Source organism: Acipenser ruthenus, chromosome 28 (assembly GCF_902713425.1).
Source record: "Acipenser ruthenus chromosome 28, fAciRut3.2 maternal haplotype, whole genome shotgun sequence".
Lineage (NCBI taxonomy): Eukaryota > Metazoa > Chordata > Actinopteri > Acipenseriformes > Acipenseridae > Acipenser > Acipenser ruthenus.
In genome coordinates this window covers 19,053,181-19,072,868 of record NC_081216.1, presented here as the reverse complement: position 1 = coordinate 19,072,868, position 19,688 = coordinate 19,053,181, and the positions used below count along the sequence as shown (strand labels likewise).

At 38.1% G+C, this 19,688-nt stretch overlaps 1 protein-coding gene across 15 annotated transcripts in view; it reads right to left on the bottom strand.

Moving 5' to 3' along the window:
• LOC117435134 (pleckstrin homology domain-containing family A member 7-like) overlaps positions 1-8,058 on the bottom strand; it is a 123,883-nt gene extending 115,825 nt beyond the window's left edge. For 4 of the 15 annotated variants that reach the window (XM_059003295.1, XM_059003296.1, XM_059003297.1 and 1 more), the window contains exons 1-3: positions 7,776-8,055; positions 7,589-7,665; positions 7,385-7,442 (exon numbers count right to left, since the gene is read on the bottom strand). In XM_059003295.1, coding sequence (XP_058859278.1) covers positions 7,385-7,442; positions 7,589-7,665; positions 7,776-7,858 — 218 coding nt within the window. In that variant the 5' untranslated portion in view covers positions 7,859-8,055. Of the gene's footprint in view, positions 1-7,384; positions 7,443-7,588; positions 7,666-7,775 lie in introns of all 15 variants that reach the window. The other 11 variants (XM_059003299.1, XM_059003298.1, XM_059003302.1 and 8 more) reach the window with 5 other exon arrangements.
• Positions 8,059-19,688: the final 11,630 nt, after the last annotated feature.

Here is a 19,688-nt window from a genome sequence, read left to right as displayed (position 1 = left end):
TGCAGTGACTTTTAAATTGGGGGGATCTTTAGCACTTCTGAAGGCTTTTTTAATTAATGGGTGTTTTTCCCATGTGTGAAGGTTTGATTGAAATGGCTCAACTATTAAACAGGAGGTTATAGTTGCGCTGTTTTTTATTGAATTTTCACTTAAGGTGCCGATCCATATAGTAAATGAACCTGACAGGAATGGCAGGGTCAGGTGACCAATGTTGACCAATCACTGGGTGTCCGGTCGAGTTCCCTCTCAGTATCGCCCGATAAAATACAGACCAAGAAAGTAAACACCAACACCTATCCTTATGTAAATACTACAGCAGGTTTAATCCATTCTCAGCAGAGGCCAGACAGCAGTTAGGCCTATCCCCTAGCTATTAAAACCAGAAACAATACACTGAACTCTATTTAGAACAACCAATCACATGCCAGAAATAATGTCATAACAAACACTGACGAGAAAAAAAAAAAAAGGAATACTGTATACATAAAGCGAAACTGTCAGCTTAGTCTCACTTCTATTATTATCAATAACAGTAGCATCTGGTTTAGATTATCAACCTGTTTCTGGTCACCAGTGTACGTGATCGCTTGACTGCTGAACTTATGGTGTACCATGTAGGCAAAAACAAGATAGGAGAAACTGAACCAAGCCTTGAAGTTATCTACAGTCATGGGAAGAGTCACATTATTTTACAATGATATTGTCAGGTCTGTCTTTTACACTCAATACCTGTATTTCACAAACAAAGGTCATTGTCACACAATGCAATACAAGGCATAGTATGAGTTGATGATCCAATTTAGATACAACTTTATATTAGCAATTCGGTACGCACTTGGTTCCTATTGGTTTTCTAGGAAATCCTTTGAACAGAGAGAGGGTCATGCCTGTCATGTTTTGCAATGTATATGATATGATGATGTTGTCTTTATAAGCTACAGGCTACAGATACCAGAATACATAGTCTAGTTTGTGGAGTGTAATGTCAGGCATTACAGTCACTGCAGATTACAATATAGTTATCCCACTTTACACAGGACAGTGCTTTACAAATATCAAAAGTCTGCACTTTTTCCAGGACTAATATGGCCTTTATTGGTACAGCATTATGCATATATACATATGTTGCTCATAATGCATTTGTACTGTATTACAACAGCTACTACCATACAACATAAATATGACATTCTATATATAGTGAAAGCCCGGTCGTTTAGGGGTTAAAAAGTAAATATACTATATACTATGGGCATACAGATCAGCTCATTTTGTTTTATCAAAGTAAGCACATTTCTTAATTAATAACACTGCTAAGTCTGAGCCAACATCTCCTACATTAATCTCCAGAGAAGGAGAAATGCAGAACACACACACAGATTTCAGCTTTCCAGGGAGCACATGACTTGCTTCTCCAGCTCAGCCAGTCATTGTGCTCTACTGTAACACGGCAGGAAAACGGGAACAGAGTACATTTACTCCTGAATAGGACACTGCTCAAAACTATTTGGGGTAGAGATGCTGCAATCTGCTGGGAACGAGTCATTTAAAACACTACAAAACTGTGACCGGAATCAAAGTAGCAGGGTCTTTGATTTCTGCAGGGAACCATTGCTAATTCCCTCCATTACTAGAAATAAAACAAGCACATTAATTGGTATTGTGCTTTACCAGGATAGTTAAACAAGTACCTTGATGTCTTATTCATACTTGAAATGATCACACATACAGTAATGAGAGCTCATAACATTTAAGTCACACACACAATCTGCTTATAACACATTTGTTCATTATGTCAACCAGGGAGAGAATTCAGCCATAGTGAATTCAAAAACTATATTATACTGCAAGTCTTGGGCTCATTGGATCTGATCAGTAGCAACTACATAAATCTGTATTTTAATACACTATATTTTGCAGTTAGAAAAAAGGTTTCAATTTAATTTCTACTGTTCTTTTCAAACATTTTCTGTAGCCTACAAATGTCATTTATTTGTAGCAATATGACTATACACATATATACAGTACCAGTCAAAAGTTTTAGTACACTTGCTGGAAACTAGGTTTTTTTCATAATTGACAATGTTTTACGTCATACTTTTCTGTAAATACTTGAAAATGAAAACACATGTTACAAAATACAAAACAAAACATAAGGAGAATCAAAGCAATGTTCAAGAAAATTGAAAATTGTCTCTAAATCTTGGATTCCTCAAAATAGCCACCCTTTGCCTTAATAACAGCCTCACAAACACGAGGCATTCGGTTTCAGCAGGAAATCACCCAACATGTCTTCCCAGCTCTTCTGCAGCAATTCCCAGAGATGTAGGGCACTTGTGGGTAGCTTTGCTTTGACTCTTCTGTCCAGTTCGTCCCATACAAGTTCTAAGGGATTGAGGTCTGGAGACTGGGCAGGCCAGGTCATTAGATTGAGTTGTCCTTCACTTTCCTTCTTCGCCAGATAGTTCTTGCACAACTTTGAGGTTTGTTTCGGGTCATTATCTTGCTGAAGAATGAAGGACTGCCCAACTAGCCGTAATCCTGATGGAATGGCATGCCTCTGAAGTATGCTATGATAGCCATGCTGGTTCAGCTTGCCATGGACTTGGTAAAGATCACCAACTCTGTCAGCAGCAAAGCAACCCCAGACCACGACACTGCCTCCTCCATGCTTGACAGTGGGAACCACACATGCACAACTCATGCGCTCACCCTCTCTGCATCTTACAAATACTCGGCAGTTGGACCCAAATATTTCAAATTTTGACTCATCGGTCCATAAGACCGACTTCCACTTCTCAAATGTCCAGTTTCTGTGTTTTTTGGCCCAGGAAAGTCTCTTCCTCTTATTCTGCACTCTTAACAATGGTTTCTTTGCAGCAATTCTTCCAGTTAGGCCAGCTTCACGCAATCTCCTCTGAACAGTTGACGTTGTACATCTGTACTTCAAGTAGCATTTAGCTGAGCTTGTATTTCAAGGGCAGTTAATCGCCGGTTTCGCTGTTCTCTGATTCTGAGGTCACCCTTGGCCTGCCTGACCTTGTTCAGTCCTCATGAGTGCCAGTTTCTTCAAATCGTTTGATGGTCTTGGCCACAGCAGTTACAGACACTTGCAAAGTTCTTGCGATTTGTCTTAAAGATTGACCTTCATTTCTTAAAGTAATTACAGATTTTTTTCTTTGCTTAACTGAGCGTATTTTGCCATTTTCTGCTCCCTTACATTCAGGAATGACAAACTTGTGCCAATGCTACCTATATTTATAGTAATCATGGACCCTCACCTGTTAACAATAATTGGTGACAAAAGGTTAATTAGGTATCATGCTAGTTAACTCAGAGAACATCTAACAAAGACACTTTTATACTTAGGCCAGTGTTCTAACACTGTGTTATACACATTTCAGACTTTTAACTGACTTGGGCTTCAGACTGAAATCCCCATGCTTTGGGTGACTATTTCATTGAAATTGACAAGATTTACATTTTCATTTAAAAATAATTTTTTTTAATGCAATTCACTTATGATTATCATCTTATATAAGTACACGTATCGTATAATGAAATATTAAGTGTTTATAGACAAGTTTATACAGTTAAAAGCATAGATAATCATGAAAAATCTGGTTTCAAGCAGGTGTAAAACTTTCGACTGGTACTGTATATATATATATATATATATATATATATATATATATATATATATATATATACACACATATACACACACACACACACACTCTCTCCTATTCATAAAAGTTTAACTTATGCTATATTGAAAGACAGTTTGCTTGTTTTTAAACTCCAGGTTTTGAAACAAAGCAAGGTCTGACATTGATAAAAGTAGAAATCCTGAGGGAATGACTATGGGAAAACAGTCCCTCGTATTCCAAGACCACCCAGAGCGATTTGAGGACTGAGGCCATTTTGTAGCCATGCTGGATAATTGGAGGACCTCTTAAACTGTCACTCGCACTAAATTATGGGGGTTAAAGACTTGTACTGGGAAGCTGAACAAGAGGCAATATTATATGTGTCAACAGACAGGAACTCAAACTTTGTGGTCCAAAACCCTGCTTCCTTAGACAAAAAACATAACAGGTCCACTACAAAAGTTAACACTTCCAATTTAAAAAAAAAAAAAAAATAACTGTCAAATATTTGTTTTATAATGCTAATACTGTAAAGAATACATTTCTCTGCATTGCATTTGTTTACTTGATATTTACACCAAAATCACACTGAAAATGCAAACATTTTTGTAAATAGAAGTACACAATGGTCTGAACACTAGTAATCATTAGAGTCTGAGAAATGCCAGCCCCTCCATAACACATCACAATTATAAAATAAATACAGCTCCTGAATTATGTTCTCACAATACTGTACTTCAATCAAATTATAGCCTGCAAATGCATTAGGAAGTAAAGAGTATACTATATCTACACAAGGTAATGTGGTAGTTACTGTAACTTGCCCTGTAATTGTCAAATTGAATTAATATCCCTGCAGTAATCCATTAATAACTATTGCCTGTAAAACATTCTGGCAACTCCATAGCTTAAAGGATTTTAACTAGGCCTATATATTGGCTGGGAGTTTACATTAGTTTAATTATAAAATACATCATTTATAAACTGGATCTTTAACAGTATAGTTTTCATGTGCAAATATGTCCTTGTTTAAATGTAAGAACAATGGATATAGTATATACTGTGTTCTGCAAACAGTAAATTGTAGCACCTTGAAATAAATCTTTTTGAACCATTACTGTATCAAAACTATTTACACACCGTTCTGGGAAAAATAAATGTGTCCCAATGTTATCAGATAAACTGTCTAATAATTAAAACACTTTAAGTTACCAATTGTAAATTACTGTGGTTTATAAAGAAAATACAGTAACAGTGTTCACCTGTTGTGCTAGTGCAGCTTCGGAAGGCTTGCTACAATAAAACACATCAGCCGAGAGACATATTAATTACAACACAGACGCAAAAACACTCTGTTTCTTACTGAGTGCTTGCATATAGCAAGTTGATTTCCTGGTTGTTTCATTACTCTTTAGAACTAAGGTTTCCAGTTGGCTTTATTTTGACAGGTCTGACAATAAACTTCCCTTCACTGAAAACTCAACTCAATGTGTGTATGGCTGTAACAATATTTTAACATTTCATTTTAAGGGTCTGGTAATTGGTGCATCAGCAGAATTTTGTATTGAATAATTTTGAAATATGTTCTAGGATTCATTAAGTAGCCTATTATGTTAGGTTGAATAATTACTGTATCCATTTTATTTATTAAAAAGCATGTTCCATCCAACTATTGCATGCCAAGTTTCAGCGATATCACATTACTGCAATTCTGATTTCTCTGTTTCTGTAATGGTGTAATTGAACAAAACCTTAACTATTCTCAAAGTTTTACAACTTAAAACAAAAAATGTAAAATTTAAGGCAGGACTGATTTCCATTACATGAGAGTAGGTGTTAAAACTTTATGCTGATATTGGACTCAGCTCTCGCCAAGATAAGCACTAACAAAGACATAGCTTCTTTTACTGTAAACTAATGTGATCCAACTGCATTTCCTTACATCTGATGATGTAGATATCCTTCTGCCTGGTGTTGATGTCTGAAGTGTAATGCTGGATCCAGGGATCAGCCTATTTTGCCTCCCTGGTACATCAGCACACACAATGGCTGCAATGCTTGCTCCAGGGATCAACCACAGTATAGCCTCCCTAGCGCATCAGCATGACAACCGTCTGGACTGAGCTGAGTAGGGTACTTCTCTGGGGTCTTCAAGTGGGCACCTTCCATCCTTGGTGTTTCGTCGACTATCCCACAACACCTTGAGGGCTCGACAGTGATTCTGGCATCCCAGCATCAGCTCCCTCCTTCCGCCACTCAGCTAAGCCCAGCTTACTTACCTTCCTTTCCATCAACATTGTTTTCTTTCTACTGTGCTTGAGGTCCCCAACCAGAATCTTTTCGTCTCAACCAGAGCCAGTTGCTGCTTCAGATAAGTTCTTCACTATGCGTCACAACTCTTGACCACTGAATCAGACGTCTCTGAAAAAACAGGTTGTGGAGTGTGCCACAAATCCTCGACAACCCACCTCTACTGGGTAAACCTGGACTCTCCATCCTCACTGCTCCGCTTCAGCAGCTAGTTGAGCGTACCGAAGTTTCTTCCTTTCATACGCCTCATCCACAGCATCCTCCCATGGCACTGTTAACTCACCAGGTGAACGAGGCGTGCTGATCCAGACCACAAGACAATATCAGGTCGAAGGTTAGTGGTGGCAATCTCATCTGCCAGCATTTCCCAGTCTCTAGCAGCTTCCAGTTGTCCTAAACAAGTTTCGGTTTTAATACCTTTTCTTGGAGGTTGCTCCCCTGGACGGAGGAATGTTGTTCTTCGTGTGTCATATATTGCTGACACTGGTGGAAACCTGTTGGTCATGTTATGCTTGTCTTCCAATGCTAAAGCCAAACATCGCAGCACCTGGTCATGACGCCAAGTAAACCGTCCTTGGCTAAGACCTACCTTACATCCTGTCAAAATGTGTCTTAATGTTGCTAGCAATAAACACAATGGACACCATGGCCCCTCTCCTACCCATAGATTTAGGTTCTGTGGTGATGGGAGAACATCATATGTTGACCTGATGAGGAAACTGATTAGCGCTTCCAGTTTACTCTACTGTTGTCAAGGAAACCTCATACATGTTTTGAGTTTAAAAGAATATATTTAATTATCAAATAGAATACAAAAGACAAACAAATACAAACACTGTTCATTTACAATATAGAATGTATCCCGACAGTATATTCTGATTTCAAACTTTAAACGCAAATGCTGTTGCGTCCACAGTTTGAACTTGCGCTATCCAGCCTTTAAGTTCACGGACAGAGCAGTCAAAGCCAAACAGGTTTTCTTTTTCAGCAGAAAAGTTCAATGCATGTATGCCACAGCCCAATGTATAAACAATATAAAGCATCCTGACAATAGAACAACAACAACAGAACAACAACTTTGATGACAACCTGTTCATGCCAACGTCATAACTATCTTACAACTGGAGCAGGACTAGGACAGTCTATAATGTACATAACTATTTGTTTGCGCTTTCTTATAGATTTGTAGCCAGTTACAAATTAACTTTCTTGGAGAAATGCGTGCAATCTAAAGTGAAATGCATTTATAATGAACAGCAACTAGCCAGGCCCTTATTGCTTCCTATAACACACGACTGCGGCATTACGTCTCCAGTGATCGATGCAAGCCAGGAACAAATTTGGAAGACAATTGACAAACTGTCCATTGCATATTAGTACCACGACGCACACCAAAAAAGCATGCCGAATATGTAAATGACACTCACTTTATAAAATAGCTTGCTCCTTCATCTGTAAAGCCTTCCTCCCAGCCCCGCGGTAGGTCTGGAGATTAGTGGAAAAGAAAAAAAAAAGTGTAAAGAGTCACTCAAACAGTAAAAGCAGGGATCTCTAGAAGACGCTGAGAACCTAGCAGAACATGAAAAACAAACTTTAGAAGTTACAAAGTTTCTGACTTTCATAAAACGTACCTGATCGTATCATATGCCCAGAGTTGACAGGTTCACCACTACGAGGATGTAACCAAGTAGTATGCGGAGTTTCATCGCTGGAAAGAAAACAATACACCTGTTACGGAACAAGTGCGCCAAGCAAACTTCTCAAAACAAAGTGAACAACAGCAATAACAAGCCCAGGTTCATTAAACTGGCCCCTTACTTGACAAAAAAGACCCTGCCGTCTTCACAGACTCCATAGGACCAGTATTCAGGTAAAGTATCCCGCCCTAGCAGCGCCGCCATGATCCCGGTTTGAAGTACTATTTCATTCTCTGGAGTCTCCAGGGATTCCGAAACTCAATAATCACCGCCAGGGTTCTTCAGCTCTTAAAGGGACAGGCCACCGTCGTCGAAAACAGTCTTTGAGCTTTATTATGTTGCCGACAAATAATAGCGTGCAGAAAAGGTTGGATTTGGTTTAGCTGCTGGTATGCACTACACAACGAAGGCTTATTGTTACCATGTATTTTAATGATAATGCAATTAATGCTGTTACAAAGCATTTGGATGTGAAGGCATTTCTTTTCAAGCATATATTTATACAACAATAGAAATACTGGATGAGTAGGTAAGGTATTTTGTTTGCTGTGCCAGGGCTGAGGGCACCATGGGAAACAATGCCAGGTTTACTCCCACAGGGGTGTGGTGCGCGTATAGTTATGTTCCTGTCAAATAGCACCTTACAGACCTTCGACCTGTGATGTCATGCATTAGTGGTACTCTTCTATGCCAAAAATTGGAACCCGGTATTTGCTTCCTATCGTGTCTAGTTGCTACATCATAGTGTTTAATAGTACAGTAGTTTACTTATTAGTACAGTTATGGCCAAAAGTTTTGCATCACTTAGAATGTTAAGGTTGCGACATAATAAAATAAAATATAAACTATATGAACATTATTTAGATATTTTATTTAACATTGTGTATCAAAGAAACTACAAAATGAGGTTGCAAAAGTCTACCGGAAGCCATAACAGTATAATGCAGTATTTCATGTTAGATTTCGAATTGTCACATTTTACAATTTGTATCAGTTTTCCGTTATTATTATTTGTTTATTTAGCAGACGCCTTTATCCAAGGCGACTTACAGAGACTAGAGTGTGTGAACTATGCATCAGCTGCAGAGTCACTTACAATTACATCTCACCCGAAAGACAGAGCACAGGGTTAAGTGACTTGCTCAGGGTCACACAATGAGTCAGTGGCTGAGGTGGGATTTGAACCGGGGACCTCCTGGTTACAAGCCCTTTTTCTTTAATAACTGGACCACACAGCCTCCTTGCGTTAAGTATATGGAAGACTACAAAGCAGTATTTAATTCAATATGTCAATATTATTCAGCAGTTTTCATTCTAATTTATGAAGCAACACTTCTTAATTCTATAGGGTGATGCAAAACTCTTGGCCACAGCTGTGTAGGTGATTATAGTCATGCTTGCACAGCTACAGTGTAAGAATATAAGCACATATATATATATATATATATATATATATATATATATATATATATATATATATATATATATATATATATATATATATGTGTGTGTGTGTGTGTGTGTGTGTGTGTGATCTAGAATAGGTCTTACTGCTGGTGATGAATATTTTTGATACCAAGCTTGAAAAAGAAGGTATTGAAAAAGACTTCTAGTCGAAACATTTGTCATTGAGTTTATTAAGTTTCTTTTAGTATTTGTAAAACATGAGTTTATTAAGTTTCTTTTAGTATTTGTAAAAAGTAGTGTGTTCCTGAAGTGAAGTAAATTGTAGCTAAGATCCCTAGCATTAGCAGCAACATTTTAAAGGAAACTTTAATTCAAATGTAAAAACTGTTCTGTGACCTCCACCAAGACCTTTTCTATCTATTGATTTCATTACACTGTAAGTCTGAAATGGTTCTGTTTGTAATTACAGGGCTGGAATTAAGAATCCTATTGCAGAGCAGTTTCACCCATTCCAGGTTGAACTACAAACTTGATTAGCCACCACCGTGTAGAGATAACAAGCACAGGTGTGTCATTAAACCAGGGGTGGACAATCATGCTCTTGGAGGGTCATTCCACACCAGGTTTAACAGGTCAAATGAGATCATTAACTTGAAATTAAACCATTTAGAACAGGGATAGAACAAAGACCAGGAGTGGAATGGCCCTAAAGGACTGTGATTGGCTGCCCTTGTATTAAACTCTTAGTAAAACCAAGACTGGATCACATTGTTATGCAATGGGAGTCCTAATTCCATCCTGGCAATTATGTTTATAATTCCTGGATGGCAGAAGTCCAAGTGGAAATGGCACAATGGGGCTCCTGTCTCAATAATATTTGAGTTTGCACAAGCAAATCCTCTTCACTCTGCACCCTCATGAATTTCTACAGTCAATTCATAGTTGTTTGTAGAGAAGTAGTAGACGTAGTAGCCAAGGTTTTAAAATCCCAAACACTTATTAAACATCTGTGCTTTATTTAATGAAAGCACCTAATACAGTATCCTGCCTATATGGAGCAACTGGTTGCCATCCTGAAGTGAACCTCATTTATGAAATGAAATCTGCTGATAGTTAAGGCTGAGGAATTTCACAGATAGAAACATCCCATTTCCACCCCCATATCTGATTAAGTAGAGCTCAGTGGTCTTATTGGAAGTCTTTTTCAGAATCCATAAAGTGACAGACAGCTCAAAAAGGGGCAAACAGGATAAAGCACCCATCGTGTGTTAAATTTGATAAGCCCAGGAAAATGACAAAAATGACAGGCGTTGGAGAACCACTGGCAGATCTGCCCACAGTTAGGCAATCAGAAGTCATCTCACGCAACGTGACAAACAGAACAGGCAGCATGTAATCTTTGATTACATGATGTTAAATAAAATATCTAAATTCTGTTCATATAGTTTTTTAATGATGTCTCAATAGTAAAATTCTAGGTGATGCAAAACCTTTGGCCATAGCTGTGCATACATACGAGACAGATAGATGCCTCTATATATACTTGCAGTACCCCTCACATTCTGATCCTTTCTTTAACTAAAGAATATACACACCGCTGCTGAAGAAAACCCTTCACTATTCTACACTGGAACTTGTCCAGTGAGGACACCACAAAAATGGAATTTAGCTAATTTTGTTGTTTTTCTTCTAAAAAGCTTAAACAATAGCCCCCCTGTGTTAGAGTTACTATGAAGAAAAATGCATTGCTGTTTTTTCTTATTGGTTTTCTTTTGCCACAGTGATTCCCAGAAGAGTCCACACAATTCCACTGCTTAACCTAATTATAGCAATACAGGTCATCCTGCACTGAATGAAAATGTAGGGCAATGAAAAACTGATAAGACTTACACTGCTGTTTCTGAAACACAACTAGCAGGAGCTGGCAGTATTTCACTGGTGGGAGAAGAACCTGTATCCTGGAAACCACAGAATCACAACATTTTAATTTCCACCGTGGCAATTTCATTCATAAAGCCTTTTAATTTCAGAAAGTTTATATCATCATGTTTCAAAACACACGCCAACCTTAAAGTCTTTAATGTTTTAATTGTACTAATATGTAATGCACAATCTGTAGCATGTTTATAATTCTGTTTATAATTTCATGGAGGGCAGAATTCCAAGTGCAAAGAGCTTCTCTCTCCATCGTATCAGAGTGTACAAATGCAAATCCTATTCACCTTACACCCCAATACATTTCTGCAGTCAATTCACAGTTAATTGCATTGAAATGATTATAAGGCTGTATGTTATTACACCAGTTAAACTATGAACCTTTACACATAAACACATATCCCAATGCAAAAGAAAGTTTTCCATCCATAGTACCCTATAGACTCTACAATAATGCTTCTTCAGCACCTGAGGTAACAATCCAATTTCCAGTTGTCATCTAGTAATTTCACCAGGAGGGTGAGTGATGTCTCAAAGTGGATGCGCTTTACAAGGAGTAAAAACAATTTCATAGGCTGCTATTGACCTTTTTAGCAAGTGGTCCTTGGCTCCCCTTGGTATGTAGAATCCATTTGTAATAACATTTGTGGCTTTTCAAGAGCATCAATAATGTGCAAAAGTTATTCTATTTCTTTGAAAATAAATCCTGGGCTTACAAGATTGTCCTACTAGTGCAAAGCTAATCATTGCGTTTATTGCAGTGACTCGACACATTCAGAGTAATATTAACATTTGCACGATAAACTAATACAGTATAACCGTAAAGAATATCATACAATAATGGTTCCACTGTGCCTGATGATGAATTTGTGTAGATAAAGGGATTTAATGAGTCTTGGAGAAACATTTAGGCCTATTTCATACAAATGTAATACTGTATAAATTGAATCCAAGGAAATCGTAAGATAATTGATACATTACATTTGAAATAGGTACTTATTTATTCTATTATATTAAATATTATTTTTTACTATTTTAACATTCCATTTTTTCGCCAGTACGCCAATAGCCTTTCCTCCATAGTTTGAATCCTGATAACAGTAACCTGGAAAAGTCCAGCCCTTTTAAGTCTGATCCTGGCCAGTTGCTCCCAGTCGAGGTGTTGACCCCCAGGGAGTTCTGTTGTCACCAGTCATAAGCCACAGTGGGAAGAACACTCTGACCAACACAATTCAGTTTAACATCATATATCTCCCTCTAGGCTTCCATTGTTAAGTTTTCTGGCAGGTAAAGGTCAATGAGCGATTCTTACAGTATCGCTGGTGGCTGCGGATTCAAGCATGTTTTCGTTTTACCATTTTCTCCTTATAAATCCTTATTAGCACATTGGAGAACAGAAGGAAGGAGAGCCTTCCCCTCACTTTAATAATACATGTATGAATAGTCTAAAACACTGGGGTCATTGAAGAAGCTATGAGATGCTGCCCTGGTAGTATCTTTAATACCACTCTGCCTCTTCTCATCCTCAACAAGTACACTGTATGTTGATAATGTAGAAGATTGCCTCTCAGTTCCTTTCATAAATACTTCAGCAGAAGGTTCCCAGGTGTTAAGAAATCTGCAGCCCTGCTGTTGTTGTTTTGGAATGGTGCGATAAATAGCTGGTATCTGGAGAAGTCATCACTGACAAGTAGGTATAGTCTTATATAGTCTGGAAGCTGACAGTCACAGAAGGTACGAGCATTGGATGATCTGTGGCTATAATTGTGTCTAGCAGTGCACCAATATACCGTAGTTCTCTTACACAGCAATTCTGCAACATTTTTTGTCATGAGAAGAGCCCTGTCCTAAGTTGACTTTCTAATATGGTACTGCTCCAGTTAAGCAGTAATAGAAGGTCTTAGAGGTCAACTAATTATTTATTTCAGGGAAAAAGCTATTTGGGGAAATATAAGTTTATACAAGCAACTCAAATTCCTGAGTTGTAGGTGTATTCATATTTTAAGACAAGCTAAGGCACACACTATTTCAGTGTCAGCTTCAATGTGCAAACCTTTGTGAAGAGAAATCGTATGTTTCCTCTGTTTTTCGCAAAGCAGTGATTTATTCCTTTTTCCTTTGTACAGCAGTGCCCTGTATTTAGTGTTGAAAAATGCCTTGTGACTTAGGACTTCCTCCCTCTCGCCATGTGTACAGGAGTCGATTCAATAAAAATAGAACAATATGTTTCAGTGCAACACTAGGCATACATTTTGATTAGCCAGATAATTAATATTCATAGGTCTGTGTTTCTGGCTGTCAGGATAATCAATGGGAATGCTGATTTCTATTGTCCAGGTAATAAATAACGCATTGATTATTGAATATGAATTAGGTGCTATGTAAATAAGACATTTGGTCTGCAGTTACATGGTCTATATGATACAGTGCCTTGCATAAGTATTCACCCCCCCTTGGACTTTTCCGCATTTTGTAGTGATACAACCTGGAATTAAAATGGATTTAATTGGGATTTTTACCATTTGATTTACACAACATACTTAACACTTTGAAGGTGCAAAATATTTTTTTATTGTGACACAAAAGTTAATTAAACAAAAAAAAAGACATTTGTTGGTTGCATAAGTATTCACCCCCCTGCGTCAATACTTGGTAGGAGCACCTTTGGCAGCAATTACAGCTGTGAGTCTTTTTGGGTAAGTCTCTACCAGCTTTGCACATCTGGATCCTGCAATTTTTGCCCATTCTTCTTGGCAAAATTGCTCAAGCTCTGTCAAGTTGGATGGGGACCGTTGGTGAACAGCAATTTTCAAGTCTTGCCACAGATTCTCAATCGGATTGAGGTCTGGGCTTTGACTGGGCCATTCCAAGACATTCAGGTTCTTGTTTTTAAACCACTCCAGTGTAGCTTTGGCTGTGTGTTTAGGGTCATTGTCCTGCTGGAAGGTGAACCTCCTCCCCAGTCCCAGGTCTCTTGCAGACTGAAACAGGTTTTCCTCTAGAATTTCCCTGTATTTGGCTCCATCCATCTTGCCCTCAATCCTGACCAGTTTCCCAGACCCTGCCGATGAAAAGCATCCTCATAACATGATGCTGCCACCACCATGCTTCACCTCAGATGACATAAAAACGTATTAATCAAATCTGTGTTGCACTTGCAGTACAAGCTCTTAACCTTCTGCAACATAAATGCAAAATTCCAGTTTAGTTTTAAATGTAGTTGTTTTTTGACCATGAAAAGACCTTTCTTACCCACTCTATACTGTATCTTTCACAAGCCCTTGACATTAGCATTACTAGACATCCAGGTAGATATAAAGAAAGTACTGTTAAATAAAGACAGTACTGATAAATAATTAAGAAAGCTTTCTCTACAGTGATATGTTTTTTTCTGATGAAAATGTTTTATTGTTTGTAAGTTATTTACATAATGCATAAACACCCAATCTAAAACTAAACAAAACCAAACAATCAAACAAAAAAAAACACCTTAAAAATAATTGTGGCAAAGTGGTAATGACGTGCAGGTGAGTGCAGTGCAGAATAATCACACGGACAGACGTTGGTACAGGTGCAAGGGTGTTTATTTAATTTAATAAATGTCCAGAGCCTCAAGGCAAAACCATTAAATAATAATAGTGCTGGAAGTGATACAGCGGCGTGTATCACTTCTAATTGTAATCCTACGGGTTTGACCCGCAACCCCAAAGTCCCGTTCCGACACCCACACTAAACACGTACACAAAGACAGTGCGTGATACAAGTGTTAAAAGGTGCAAACACAGAGACAGTTCCGAAAGTGAGACAGGTGAGTGGTGAAGTCCGGGTTTTCGCTGGCCTGCGGCTGCAGCTCCGGATCGTGCTCAGTAATCTTAGTGAGACAATAACACACAAGACACACAGTGTTAGGACACAGACACAAAACACTCACGGTCGCGTTCACGTTTCGGGCTCCTTCTCGGTTATATGTTTTAACCATATGCAAAGGAACAGATCACTCAAGCCATGCCCCCTATTTATACCCTCGCCCATGACCCCGAGGTTAACGAGCGCATCCGCTCCTCCAGTCCTCGGATGCCACGCCGCTTACCGTCTGGGTCACTGAGCTCGGGTGGCATGGCTCCGCCCCCTTCCGAACTGACCGACTTCCATCTACCCTACGGAATAAATTGTCGTGCCATTTCATTAAGGGTACTCTGTTCCTCGTATACCGTGCTCTCACAGGTCGAGAGGGAGATCTAACACTAAGACTCATTCGATCTCTGTCACAATAATTCATCCAGAACTCTGCTGCCCACCTGGTGTTCTCTCTGCCTCGCTTCGCCTACGCTACTCCACTACTCCGCTCACTCCACTGGCTCCCAATCACCGCTCGCATCCAGTTCAAGACTCTTGTACTAGCCTACAGATGCCTTGACCAGACTGCACCCAGCTACCTCCAGACCCTCATCTCTCCCTACACCCCCACTCGACCTCTCCGCTCCGCCTGCACTAGAAGACTGGCTCTACCTCCGCTACGCTTCCCTGCCTCCAGAGCCCGCTCCTTCTCCACCCTTGCTTCGCAGTGGTGGAACGACCTTCCTACAGATATCAGGACTGCCCAGTCCCTGATCACATTCCGGCGCCTCCTTAAGACTCACCTCTTCAAACAGCACCTGTAGAACTCCTCTGTTGTATCCTGGGACACTATCACCCTTCATTTAAATGTGCTTTATTTTGCTCTTATCTGCCCCCTTTTTTACTGCATTTAATCCTGTACTTCAGAATACTGTAATTTGCCAAGTGTTTAACCTGTAGTATTTTGTACTTAATCATATCCTGATGTAACTATCACTATTTAATAATATCCTGATGTAACTATCACCATTATCTGCTGTATTATTGAATTGTGGTTTGTCACACTTGAACAAAAATTATTGTATTTCTTGCTCTTATTGTATTACTTGTATTGTAACACTTGAAATGTATTTGCTTGCAATTGTAAGTCGCCCTGGATAAGGGCGTCTGCTACGAAATAAATAATAATAATAATAATAATAATTAAGCTTTCTCTATTGCTTGTTAAAACGCATCATATTTCTTCATGTTTCTCAAGCACATTTACATCACTTCAAGTTTCAAGGTTCTTCTTCAAATGTCCTCATTTCCTTTCATGGAGATGCTTTAAGTCTTAGTCTGACATTGAGTTTAATTACCTAATATCTAATATGTAATATTGGATTAAGAAATGCAATTCTATTGTTGTAGAGTTTGAGCTCCTGAATTTTTTTTTCAGATAAGGAATCTAATCTATTTAAGGAATAGCTCCCTTAGCAGGAAGGAACCAGATTAAGTAAAAAGTGTGAATTTCTGTTTTATTTACAGCCAGGCTGCAAGTCTGAGATGACAGCTCTAAATGACACAAGCAACAGCTAGAGGTTTTACACCTATAAGTGTATCTATATCAACTTTAAAAACAGAAACATGAGCTGCTTTCTGCCATTCTTTATTTCAAATATGCTAGACCTACTTAGTCTAGTTGTATTCTTTCTCTGGTATTTTCTGTGATAAAATGGATATCCAGAAAGCTGAAAACTGAATGACTTAAATACAGACCATCAGGGGAACATAAATTCAATTAATATTTGATTTCATTTCACTTAGCCAACAAATGCTGTTACTTCTGGCACCCATTGATTTATGACATCCCAGTGCTTTGGGAGGCACCCTCCAGAGCAGGAACATATCAAGACATTAATCATGGTTAAAACACCATGCATGTTAACCTGACCAACAATCAGTGTTGCGAATAATACAACAAAACTTAAGTTAATCTTGACGGGTCCTTCAAAAGCCTTGATCACTGCTTAACAAAAATCTGGGCTGTTTTACTTATCTGGTTTAAATGATTAGCATTTGTAATGAGGGGTTTATTTAATGTTTGACTATGTGTTCTACAGACAATACCAGAGGGTTGTGTATTCTGTCTCATTACTGGTTCTTATTCAATGCCAATGTATGAGCGGTTGATATGTTAATCTAATACAAATAGCCTGCAAATGCAGTATAATAACATGGGCATTTCAGCTTCATGCTTGAATAAGAAGATTCTGGTATGCCGATTGCATATTCAACTATTGTGCATATGGAGATTCGGAGGGTAAATCATGCATGCCATTGCATCGAGGAAGAAACAACATGACAATTAAGTCCTCCACACAGCCGACGAGCAAATTTCTCAACAGCATACCACAGTTTATGCTTAATTCGACCCAGAACAGTTTATAAAAGACCAGACTCCAGTGCCCTCCACTGAGGCATATTTATTTGTCCAAGGCCTCAAGTAGTTGGCAAACAGCTATTACCCCTGTGACAGCAAAATGATTAAGAAAATCCTCCAAAACATTGTTAATAAAAAAAGCACTGTGATTGTATATATTGCCATCATTCTGCAGTGGAACAAAACTATGAATAATTCACACCAGCCTCGGTGTCATCAGTAACATGACAGAATCACCAAAAGATGTATTCAATGACCAAGTTCAACCTAGGGTTAAAACTTCCTTCACATGTTAACAGCTTCTGTCATTGCCAGGCTACATTGATATCATCAGTCAACAGCAAACCTGAAGTAAAAACCAATGAGTGCTCAAATGATATTGTACAATAAAAAATAAAAAATAATAATTATCCCATGACTCGAGACAGCGCCATTGCCCGTTAACTTTGATGAGCAGGAAATTCACAAGCACACTCCAAGCTTTAACAAAAGTACCACCCAAGTTTGACATATTATTAGTAAGTAACACTTAGAAACCTAGAACGATGTCCCATTAATTATCATTGTTATAAGATATTAGCAACTCTAATTGTATTATTAGATTTTATTACACTCTCACCTGAACCGAACAACTACAGTATCAACAGTAATTAGAGGCAATTTCAGATAATTATCTTATTAATTGATATAAATTAGCTTGATTCAATGATTCCATTGAAACAGCATATTTTGTCTGATAATTCATTCAGCTAGTGCTGACTGTGACACTCACTGATTGTTTCAGTATTCTCTAGTGTTCTCTAGATCAGTGCTCTCTTACCTGGCTATGATACTCACATTTTAATGTAATTTGCAGAGCATTGTCATTTTATTTTATTTTGTATTTATTTTCAAATATAGGTATCATTCTTATACGATATAAAGGATGCATGTATCTTTGTAATAAGACCTAAAGGGCCTGTACTATAGAGTACAGGCAATTTAGGTCTACAGTACAGGCAATTTAGGTCTTATTACAAAGTCTTGTGTTCATCTGTAGTAAATAGTTTTTCAAGCCACGGGCACTGCAATATTTATCACCTGATGCCCCCTTGTGGTAAATTCCTTGATTACATTAACTTGCTCCAACAGCCAAATAAAAGTGGAGTAATAAAGGTTTTTAAATGCGTCCAAAAAATGAACTCTTTATCCGGCGAAGAAAGAACCAGCATAGAAGGCTGCTCTACGTAGCAATGCTTATTTTCAAAGTGAAGAAAACGTTTTGGAAATAAAAAAGATTCGACGGCACAATGATAAGGGGCGCAGTGATAATAGTACTGAAGCAAAATATTTTTTAAATAAAACCTAATGTAGTAGAAACTTTAAGTGAGTAATGTAACGTGCATGGAGCCCTGTGATGGACGCTGATTCTGTTGAGGTTGTGGGATCGTATCACAGCACTGAGCCTCTTTGAGCAGGCAGCTCTCAATGTCACCAGATGGAAGGTCAGTCAGCTCTTATTACGTCATTCTTCACCATGAAGATGATTATACTAATAATAATATAATAATATATATAATAATAATATAGTAATAAGAAGAACAGCACATAAAAACACTAGGACCTCCGCTGTACATGTCATGCACCTCTTAATTACTGAGGGGGCGCTGAAGACACTGTATACAAAAAATACAACAACTTAACACTAGTTTCAAAGGAAAAGAAATACAAGCTTAATACAATTAAAAGTCTGAGTAGCCAAGAATCCACATAGGAAACGACCGTGTGTTGACTCAAGAAACAAGAAAATGACATTAAAACAACAGGTTTCATTTTGTGTAGGTTTTCATTTTGGTATTCAAAGAGATTTTTACAGTTCTGCAAGCAAAGATAATCTGCCACAGATACATTAACAACATTATCTTACACCGGTGTTCAATAATTTAATACACATTTACTCAAAAATAAATTCTGATTGAGTAAAACACTATAAAAAATATTTGTTGTTAATGTCTGGAGTTTCATTCTCACACATAATGTTGTGCTAAGTGCATGTAATACATATTGGTAAATGGTAACTACATGCAATTAATGTACCTGTAAGTGTATTTGTTATCAATAATATTCTGCATACAGTACACCTGTTTTCAGATTAAACACTGAAGTCATCTTTAAATAACCCTCAGCTAATTAAAACCCAGTGGACTCATCTATTATACAAAACTCACCTCTCCCCAAACTACAGCAGTCTGCTGCAATCGTCTGCAACTCTTTCCATGTTACAGTAGAACAGGTTGATTACGGTACAGTAAAGACTAAACTGCCAACACAATATTACACTGTCAACATATTTTGATGCATATACACTAGCAGTAATGAAATGAAATCAATTCTTCCTTGCATAATGTCTGATAGAATACATTGTCATTCGAGAGTTGATTTCACAGTATACAT